This window comes from Chenopodium album, chromosome 5, assembly GCF_948465745.1.
Source record: "Chenopodium album chromosome 5, dcCheAlbu1.1, whole genome shotgun sequence".
NCBI lineage: Eukaryota > Viridiplantae > Streptophyta > Magnoliopsida > Caryophyllales > Amaranthaceae > Chenopodium > Chenopodium album.
Genome location: NC_137838.1, coordinates 77,785,161 through 77,795,354, shown reverse-complemented (window position 1 = coordinate 77,795,354; position 10,194 = coordinate 77,785,161). Strand labels below are relative to the sequence as shown.

General features: G+C 37.0%; 1 protein-coding gene and 1 pseudogene across 3 annotated transcripts; one reads left to right on the top strand and one right to left on the bottom strand.

Annotated features, from left to right (window-relative positions):
* Nucleotides 1-236: 236 nt before the first annotated feature.
* LOC145631181 (14 kDa zinc-binding protein-like) lies at nt 237-3,308 on the bottom strand. The gene is made up of 5 exons (XM_081683271.1): nt 3,107-3,308; nt 2,411-2,468; nt 1,737-1,826; nt 674-791; nt 237-595 (listed from the first exon to the last, which is right to left on the bottom strand). Exons 1-5 carry the CDS (start codon nt 3,274-3,276, stop codon nt 528-530), a joined length of 504 nt encoding a protein of 167 aa, XP_081539397.1. The 5' UTR covers nt 3,277-3,308; the 3' UTR covers nt 237-527.
* Nucleotides 3,309-4,612: 1,304 nt separating this feature from the next.
* On the top strand, nt 4,613-7,643 carry LOC145632392 (UBP1-associated protein 2B pseudogene; annotated as a pseudogene). Of its 2 annotated transcripts, none has more exons than XR_014112554.1 (2): nt 4,613-6,243; nt 6,824-7,276. The product of XR_014112554.1 is annotated as a UBP1-associated protein 2B pseudogene, transcript variant X2 (transcript). The 2 variants fall into 2 exon arrangements; XR_014112553.1 differs by lacking the exon at nt 6,824-7,276 and adding an exon at nt 7,325-7,643 and having other exon boundaries at nt 4,615-6,243.
* Nucleotides 7,644-10,194: the final 2,551 nt, after the last annotated feature.

Here is a 10,194-nt window from a genome sequence, read left to right as displayed (position 1 = left end):
AAAATAGAATTAGTGTCTTAAATTATCCAATTCATGCACTTTTTTACTTTTCAATGACAAAGGTAGTGGGGTAGTAACCAGGTGACTCAAGTGATAGGCACTCCCACAAGTACCTCATGCCCTAGATTTGGTATTAATACTTCATCCAAGCAAGTGGAGGTGTGTAGGGGAGAAGAAAGGTGTGCTAAGCAATGTCCACATTGCCAATATCAAAGACTTGACGTTCGATCATACAATTCAGAAGAGGGGCAAAAGTGCTCCCTGACCATGTTCAAAATCATTGAGTATTTGTGCGTCTTTGACAAGGGAAAAACACACCATTGTCACAATTTCACAAAGCCTAGTTCAAGTTCATGTTCATGTTCATGATCATAATTCTGATTATACTAGTCAAGTACATAAAACACAAGGAAATGTCAAGTCGATAACCCAACAGCATTATTTAGTTTCTGTTGACATGTACTTCGTAGAAAAAGGACAGCCAGATAACGAGTCTCCTGCTTCTACTGATATTACAAATCTGTGTCTTAGCCAGGGGGCCAGTTCATTTGACGTCCTCCAAGTAGGTGCACGTGGATGTGATAAACAGATTGACCTGATGAACAAAGCATTAAAGCTTGTTAGAGCTGAAATTAAGTTGAAATGTAGAGTTTATGTGCTAAGCTTAACTTACATCCTTTTGGACCATCATTAATCACTATCCTGAAGCCATCGTCAAGTCCTTCCTGCTTTGCTACAAGCTTTGCTGTGTAAAGAAGGCGGCCAAGAATTTCGCAGTGCCTTTCCTCAGCCTATACACAGATAAATTATCAGGACAGCCTGTTTATATTGCGGAAAAATCTAATATAAACTGTGTTTTCACTCATCCTAATGTCTACTAATCAATGCAATAAGTCCACATCATAACATCTGCTGGACCATGTTTCATACATAAACCATTACATTTGTATTAAAAGCATATGGTCATACCACCATACAGATATATTTCGATAGTTGTGAAATAATAAGCAACATGGGTTAGCAAGATGATTAATTCCCCATTAATATGATCAAGCACACCTTAAGTTGACCTGTTCACACATCTTTCCATGTCTAACCAGGTAGGTACATAAGAAAGGTTCCACAAGATATGTGGCACTCTGGAACTCCATATTTCCCCAAAAGCCTCCTTTTCTTAATACTGCCTTCCTCTTTTATACTTGTATGTATCTTAGCAAGAGAACATAAGATAAACGGAACCAAATTGGAATTCTTTACACAATTACACTGAGAAAAACTCTCAAATATTTGGAGAGACTACTATATGCATCTCTCTCTTAATAGTTTCTCTTTCTCAGATGTCTCCTACAAAAAACACTCCAGTCAAGTTAAGAGGTTTAGGCTAGGACTCAATGGAAAATCAAAACTCATGAGTCACCAATGTGCATTAAAATGTGTTAAGCCGCGGCAACTCAGCTCTCGGCATAACTAATTGACTGTGCACATAGTTATTATACTACCAACCTTCAATCACAAAAAACAAGGAAATATCTGATCACATGGCCATAGCAAAATTAGGAACTCTATAGATGCTGTTGGAAAGAAGCATCGATACATTACAAGCACAAGACACAAGGACAATATAATAAAACCTATAAATCTGTTCACTCCATTGGAAACAAAGCAAGTATCTAGCATACAGATAAGATAGATACATTGAACAGCAGTACAATGTGGAATGACGAAGTAATAAGTACCTTGGAGAGTCCACTTAACCCATCCTTAACCTTGGGAATGAGAACAATGTGAACCGGAGCTTGTGGGTTTATGTCCCTAAAAGCAATAACCTACATGATAGCAAATTGAAGGTTAAAAACAATTAAGTGGGTGAATTGTAGGAAACAATTATAAACATCACACTACCTAGCACATATCTTACAGCCAAAACTAAAGATATAAAATGAAAGAATAAAATATCACACTAATGGAAATGAGATCCTCACTAAGCTCAAACAAAATGAATGTTGTTAATCGCAATGAAATACGCCTTGACCCATGCGGGACTTAAAGAACCAACTTTGACACAAGCATAAAGATTCAATTGGGACATAAATGCATATTAGAACATAATGAGGGAAAGGCAAAATCAATTTTGGAAAAAGGATCCACATAATTAAATCAAAGAACAATATGATGATGACAGTAAATGGAACTCCAATGAAGGGGCCTAAAATACATCTTAAGTTTAATATGAGTTTTGCAGTTTATGAATTACAAGTTAAAACATGGTCATTTAAGAAAACCAACAAGAATAATGTCAAAATTCCAACAACCAATGCTAATAAACACAAATATAAACAATGAATAAGATAAATGGCATGATCACATTGGATGATTCATTACAACACTTTTTGATTCGTAATATCAGTACCTGTTCGTCCTCAAACACAATATTGGCAGGAATTTCCTTGCTGATAATCTTGTCAAATCTACATCATCAAACAAATATCATAGCTTTTAAACTCAACCAATACAAAGATGAAAAAATGCAAATGCGAAATCATGTTAACATTCATATTTTTAAGGCTACAATGCTACATATATATACAATTGCATTCATTTCTTCCAAATATCATAGCTTTTAAACTCAACCAATACAAAGATGAATAAATGCAAATGCGAATTATGTTAACATTCATATTTTTAAGGCTACAATGCTACATATATATACAATTGCATTCATTTCTTCCAAATACTCCATAAAGTCAACCCAACATTGAAAAGGTGTTAAATTTAACATTCATCATTGATTAAAATGACAAAATTCTTATAACAATCAGCTAGAGTTATTTTCAATTCTTGTTATTACTAGTTCTTTATATATCAACAGAATGATCAAAAGCAACAACAATCAAAACTCAAAAACCCCAATTCACACAGGAAAACCCTAATCCTAACAAACTTAACCAATCTTACAAATCACCCCAAATCAATCCATAATTCCACTAAACAATAGGGCAAAATTAGGGTATTGTGCATCAATCTTAACACAATAAAACTTGATTAAAAAATGAGAAAATGAATTGAAAAATTTACAAGAGTGAGAAGTAAAGGAGAAGGAAGTTACATGGTGGGAGAATCGAGGGGAGTAGAAGCAGCAGCGAGAGCAGCTTCCTTCTCGGAAGCCATTGAAGAAGAAGAGGGAAGAAAGTGTGAGGCTAACACTTGAATGCGACTTGTTTTGTGGGGTTTTGATTTTATAACGGCCTCGCTCATTGCACCATCTTTGCCAACCATCTACTTGTACAACCATTCTTCTAGGAGATGCCACGCTATCTTTTGGCTATGGTCTAAGATTTTTTAAGATGAATATTAAGTTTTACAGTCTGTTCTGATTTAGTGAGCTGAACTAAAATTATTGAAACTGAAGTGATTCGAGCTGAACTAAACTAAAATGAATTTTTTAAGAGAGAAAGAAATTAGAACTGAACTAAACTGAAATTAAGCTGAAGAGAATAGGCCTTTAGGTTCAGGCGTAACCAAATTATTTTTACTTGGGAGTATTATATTACTCCATATAATGTTTTATACATCATTGTGAGAAAAATTATAAAATGAATATTAAGTCATTTTAACAAGGAATTTTCAATATGTTATGATCCGTTTATTATTAATTGAAGTATTGCAAATAACAAAATTATACAACACATATAAATATCATCAAAAGAAAATCATATTAACAACCACACATTTGAAAGGGTTGAATATTGCTACAATATAATTGCTTTAAACATTTATAAAACAAATATTGTGTTTGTAATATTGTATGTAATTACAAACGCGAACCAATTTCCTAACCACTTCATCACACAATAAATTTCCCTCTCATCTTCTTTCCAAAATAAATAAATAAATTATCAAACACTTTCCCTCACATCTCATTTGTATTCTCTATTAGTCCAGTTAGCCGTCCTAACATTTTAGCATTTATGTAAGTGAACTCAATTTCTAATAATTCAAGAGTATTATGATAAACTTAACGTTAATATTATGACTTTAACAAAATCTCTCAAATTCTATCAAGCTAATAAATGTCATAACAACTTCAATAATTTTCAAAACCACTTCAATAACATGAAAATATTTAGTTGAGTCAATGAACAAGACTAGCGTGGTTAAAAAGAGACCCTGATTCAACCGCAATTTGATAATACTCTGTAGTTGAAAATTCAGATGGATACGCTAATCTTGCACAAAACACTATTTGTGACTCCGACTGATTATGCTTAATTCGAAACTAATCATAGTCTAGATTTGACAGTGAGAACAAATCCCGAAAAACAAAGTATGCATTCAATTCACATGAATATATTAACCTTGCATAGCCATTATTTGATATGAATCAAATTAAATAGACCTAATACGAACCCGACCAAAGTCTTTTTGAGGTTTCTATATGAATCGTTACATTAACCCCCATATAATTACATAATAATCTGAACCGATTTCACCCGACCTAATCCAAAACCGTGATTTGATTTCAAGAACAAAGCCCAGTTATAAGTACGAAGCAAACAATAGAAAAGCCCAACATGGTCTCCCCAATAAGAATCCAGACATCGCAGATTTATTAATCTGAAATCTGACTCCTTCACCTACAAAAAGGGGATCCTTTGCTTCTGTCATCTCCTTTGAAAACCCTAATTAAATCCCCAATCTCTCTCCTCCACCCACTCTAAACCCTAATTTTATCCATCATCAATGGCGAAGAAGCGAAAGCTCGCAGCTAAATCAGCCGAAGCTGCAACTTCTACGCCGCAGAAGAAGCAGCAGAAGAAGGAGCAAATCGAGGAAGAAGCACCAGCGAAGGAAGAAACACCCAAGGTAGAAGAACAACAACCGCAGCAAGTAGAGGAACAATCGAAGCCTGTTGAAGAGGAAGAGGAGGAGGAAGAAGAAGTAGAAGAAGCGGAATTCGAGGAAGAAGAGGTGGAAGAAGAGGAAGAAGAAGAGGAGGAAGAAGAGGAAGGTGAAGAAGAAGAGGAAGATGAACAATCGAAGGCGATTCAAGGTGATACGACGAATTCAGCTGATGATGAGCCGATTCCGATGCTTCTAGAACCTTTTACGAAGGAACAGTTGATGATGATACTCCGGGAAGCTGCGGAAGCTCACCCCGATGTGGCGTCTCGTATTCGTAAGGTTGCGGATGAAGATACCGTTCATCGGAAGATCTTTGTTCATGGATTGGGGTGGGATACGACGGCGGATACGCTGAGGAGTGCGTTTTCGCAGTACGGCGATATCGAGGATTGTAAGGCGGTCACCGATAAGATCTCCGGGAAGTCGAAAGGGTACGGGTTTATATTGTTTAAGTCGAGGAGCGGGGCACGAAAGGCGCTTGAGATGCCGCAGAAGAGGATTGGCGGGAGGATGACGGCGTGTCAGCTGGCGGCAGTGGGGCCGGTACCTACGACTACGGCTGCTGCAGTGGTGCAGCCGCAGCAGCCGATGTCGGAGTATACACAGAGGAAGATTTATGTGAGTAATGTGTCTGCTGATATTGATCCGCAGAAGCTGACTGCGTATTTTGCCAAGTTTGGGGAGATTGAGGAAGGGCCTTTAGGGTTAGATAAACAGACGGGGAAGCCGAAAGGGTTTTGTTTGTTCGTGTATAGGAGTGTTGAGAGTGCTAAGAAGGCTTTGGAGGAGCCTCACAAGCATTTTGAGGGGCATGTGTTGCATTGTCAGCAGGCGATTGATGGGCCGAAGCCAGGGAAGCAGCAGATGGGACATCATCAGCCTAGAGGGAAGCATTTTGGAGGAAGGGTGGATAACCCGAATTTGGCAGGGGCAATTGGTGGACCTCCGGCTACTGGGGCTGGGTTGATGGGACAATCGGTTGGTGGTGTTGGGTATAATCAGGGGCCAGCTGCTGCTGCGCCCGGATTGAATCCAGCATTAGGACAAGCTTTGACAGCTCTTTTGGCTTCGCAGGGGGCGGGGTTAGGGCTGAATAACTTGCTTGGGACACTAGGTGGTGGGATGGGGGGTGCTCCTGGTGCGGTTCATGGTGGGTATGGAGCTCAGAATGTTGGAGTAAATCCTAGTGTTTTGGGTGGTTATGGGAATCAAGGGGGATTGCAGAGCGCTTATCCAAATCAGCAGCTGGGGCAAGGAGGAGCTGGTGGGAGATCGCAGCATGGCCATATGGGTGGTGTTGCACCGTATGGTGGCCATTGAGTTATGCTTGAATAGTTACAGGTATACCATCTCCTTTAAACTTTAAACTTCTAGTTTCTATGAGGTCTTGAATCTTTGATTATTCTTGGGTTTTGCATTCAATAACGTGATGTCAAGATTTGTTTTGAATAGTTTTAGCACTCTAGGTAGCCAATTGCGTGTGAATTTTAACTCAGAGCAGTATGTATCAGTTTCATTGGTATTTGATACACTTCAATTCATCCTCAAGTTTTTGCATTTACACTTTGCTGTGAGCATGATTAACATTGAGTTAGCCCTTGTTAGGCATACCTCTGTTCCTCAAATTTTATGGAGTGTAGATTGTGTACTCTCATGCAGCATTGTTTGTCTACATCTTTTTGAACAATCATTGTTGTTGTTTGCTTATGTTTGAAGGTGTTATGGCATATCTGTGTAGTGTCTGTATTCTTTAGTTTGAATTAGTTGGTTTAATAGCAAATTCAGCAAACAACACAAATGATCACAATTCTGTATATAACATATAAACTTGATATTTGGGCTGTAATCGTGCCATCTTATTGGTCTGAGGCAAGAGATTGTTTGATTCTGATTGCATATACCTGTGTTTGGGGTTTGGCAGCTGTTACGCGGAGACCTGATTTGGTGTCTTTGAAACATTTATGTGAGTTATTATGCTATAATTTGCCTTAGGGTTCTATTTGTGACTGTTTTAAGCTGTTAAATTAAATGCTTTGTGAAGCACATCTGAAGTCGTCAGTTCATCACTTCAAAGGCTATGAATTTGTGCAGTGCTTCATATAGTTCTTTGTACTTTCATTTATCAAAAAAATGTTTTCTAATAACCCATACTAGTTGAGCTTGATATATCAAATAAAAAATTTCCATATTTTAGTATTTGTTAAAATTTCAAACTACTGCCCCCCTTACAAATTTTCTTGTTCAAGTAAATGCCTTTTTCAGGCAACTGTCTTCTAAAATATGGTTTTAATGTAAATAACTGATGTTTGTACATGAATTTAGAGGCGATTTTAAGCAATGGACCTGGTCTGTTAACGATTCTACCCCACAAAATTTTGAATTTCCAGAAGTTGTTTTTATGTTTTACTTATTCATTGTGCAGATCTCTATTAGGTGCATCAGTCTTTTAATACTCGCGTGGTGATTCTTCCCAAGTTTGAAGATGCAAACAAGATCTTTATATGATTTCTTATCAACTTTCTGTTTCTCTTCTAGAAAGGCTGTTGTCTTTGAACGAACAAATAGTGTTGCTGGTTTTCATTTCTTCTTTTTCTTTTTACCTGTGTTCCTTTTTAAACACTGTAATATTTTAAGGTATATTTTGTCTTAAAAGCTCCAGGGATGACATTGAGTACTTTTTTTTACAAAGTTTATGTAACTTTGAAAATTATTATGGATGTTTTACTGAGGCTGATGTTGAATCTCTATTGTCCTGTTTTACTACATTTTCTACTTTTGAATCAATTCTCTTTTTAATCTATTTTATTATTATTATTTTTTTAATTTGCATTCATTGACTTCTGCTTTTATTTCTCCTCTTTGCTTATTTCTGTAATTCATCAATACTTAACTAGCTTGTCTCATGTGACGAGTGTATTACAGGACATTGTCATGTCTCAATTCATGTGCAGGTAGTTGTAGGTAGTTGTTGACGCAGGAGGGCGACTCTTAGCCATTATATGTCAGAAAGGTTTAGAAGTTGTATTTTTGAGATTAAGTGCTTTAGATGTGAAATTAAGTTTTTTTTTTTTTTTTTTTTTTTGGTTGTTGTAAACTTTTTCTTAATTTACTTGTTTCATTGATTTTGAGGAGGGGGGGTGTGCAGTTGTGAATTCTTGGAATTAAAACCAATAGGGACTTTAGTCATAGAAGTTGTTGATTGTTAGTTTATTATGAATGTCTTTGCAACGGACAGCGTATCTCCACACAAAGAAATATAGGTCGAATGGTTGTAATAGTATTTGATTATAGGAAATAAAGCTTAAAGCTTGCGAAATAGCGTTAATGGCTTTAGGTCATCACTCTCAAGTTCACACTACAATTTTCTGGATGCCCTCTCTCTTCCTAGACAACAACTATTTATACTACTACTATTAAGCTAAAAATGGCAACAATGCCTTAATTGTTACAAGTACTCTCCTTGTCTTCTTTCTACTTAAGAACATTACAAACAAACACATAAAGTAGCTGGTCTGCTCTGTTGCTCAACGGTCCCCTGCTCTACTTGTTGCTGCCATAAGTTGTTGTTGATGGTCTGTGTTTGTGTTTGCTGCTCCCCTCTGGCGTCTGCTGTAGGTGAGAGTCACAGGAGGAGGGAGTGGGTGCATTGCAGTCTTCTGCAATGTATTTGCCCAACAAGAGATAATCCAACGGACTGTATTTCTCAAATTAGCAGTGCATGTGCATCCCATAAAGGCAAGTTTTAACTCCGTAGGTATCTCTAAGTCTTTAATGTTTAGTGCTAAGTTTAAGCTGTCAATTTTCTTTTCTGATATTTTTCTGGGAAGTTGTTAGTAATTGGCTCTGTGGTTTGAAGCTTTTAGAGTGAAGCTGTCTGTCATTGAGACTCACGTAAAAAAAAAAATAAAAAAAAAATAATAATAATAAAAAAAAAAGAGCTGTCTGTCACTGATGACTTGTCTTATGTATTTCTGTAATTCTATGTTTTCAATCAACCTCTGGCTTGCTTTATGTGCATTAACCCTTCCCCCTCCTCTCGACCCAGAGTTTTAGCTTTTAATACAGGTTTTGTGGCAAAACTTTCTCTGAGTATCCTCTAGCTAAAGATGATTATAGGTTTGGGTTATTTGATAAAATGCCTTTTACTGGTCTGCCTGATACTTTATTGGGCTCTTGTGTTGAGCTTATCCCAAAGTGCATCTACATTTTGCGCTTCTTCCATATTTCATTCCATTCATTATTTCTTTCCACAAGATAATCAAAGATGTCTCCAGGTTGTTGAACTCTAGGTGTAAATCTGACTGGGTTTGGCCAATACTTGTGAGCTAATAGTAACTACAGAACTATTTATTACTCTGTCTAGGGTAAACCATGCCATTTGTGCTGCTGCAGATTTACCGTCTTTTTCGTGCTCTGCTTTGTTATTCTACACTCTGTGCTACACCATATACATTGGACTTCTGTAAATAGAAAAATTTGTCTTCCGAAGATCAAATCAACCTATGCCATATAAGCCATGATTTATTATTAGCCAGAGAACCTTGTAATCATGTGTGGATGTATTATTTGTTATACAGAGTGTCTAAATTCTGTATTCTTTAAACAGTGAGGAATGTGTAGTGCACTAGTGCATCTGCTAGGGTACCTTTACCCCTTTTCTTGTTACTCTTCCTACTGGGGTTGCTTTTTTTTTTTTTTTTTGACAATGAAATAGCGTCATTGGAGTAGTTTAATCAGAACATCACTCCTGAAACCCGTGTATGGAGGAGTTCTCTGTTAGTTTTATATGTTAGCTATGGGGCTTGATGAACTGCAGGTACACAGTTGACCAGTGTAAATGTTACCTCACAACTATTATTGTAGTTTTTTTTTAATGTGTGGGCATTGGTATTTGCATGACTAGAACTAGGGTTTGAAATGTTGTTGGAAACTTACATTTATCAGAGAAGTCTCACATTTTGTACCCGTTGTATTTTAGGATGCATTTTAACCAATGAGTAAATGACTATTTGTGTGCTAAAACGTTGTAGTTGTTGCTTCTCTTTTGTCTAAGTTTTAGAGTGTTTGAAAGAGGTTTATGTTCCTGTTCATCGCTGAAGTGGTCTGGTGGACAGGACTATCGTTAAAGTAAATTTGGTGCATATTGTTTGTGTAGCTATTGGTGCATGTCCAGTGTTGTGAAGGTATAGGTTTATGTTAATATGAAGTAAGGCAGGGTGTTGTTGCTCGGCTTAATGCCCTTCTGAAGACTGAGGATACCCTCACTAGCAGTTCATACAATGTTCTCCTGAA

Bases quoted from the DNA above. Each gene is read 5' to 3' on its own strand.
- LOC145631181 (XM_081683271.1), bottom strand. From the start codon at position 3,276: ATGGTTGGCAAAGATGGTGCAATGAGCGAGGCCGTTATAAAATCAAAA. The intron at 2,469-3,106 runs GTAACTTCCTTC...TTGATGATGTAG, and splicing joins CCCCTCGATTCTCCCACCAT to ATTTGACAAGATTATCAGCA. The intron at 596-673 runs GTAAGTTAAGCT...TTTGTTCATCAG, and splicing joins TAATGATGGTCCAAAAGGAT to GTCAATCTGTTTATCACATC.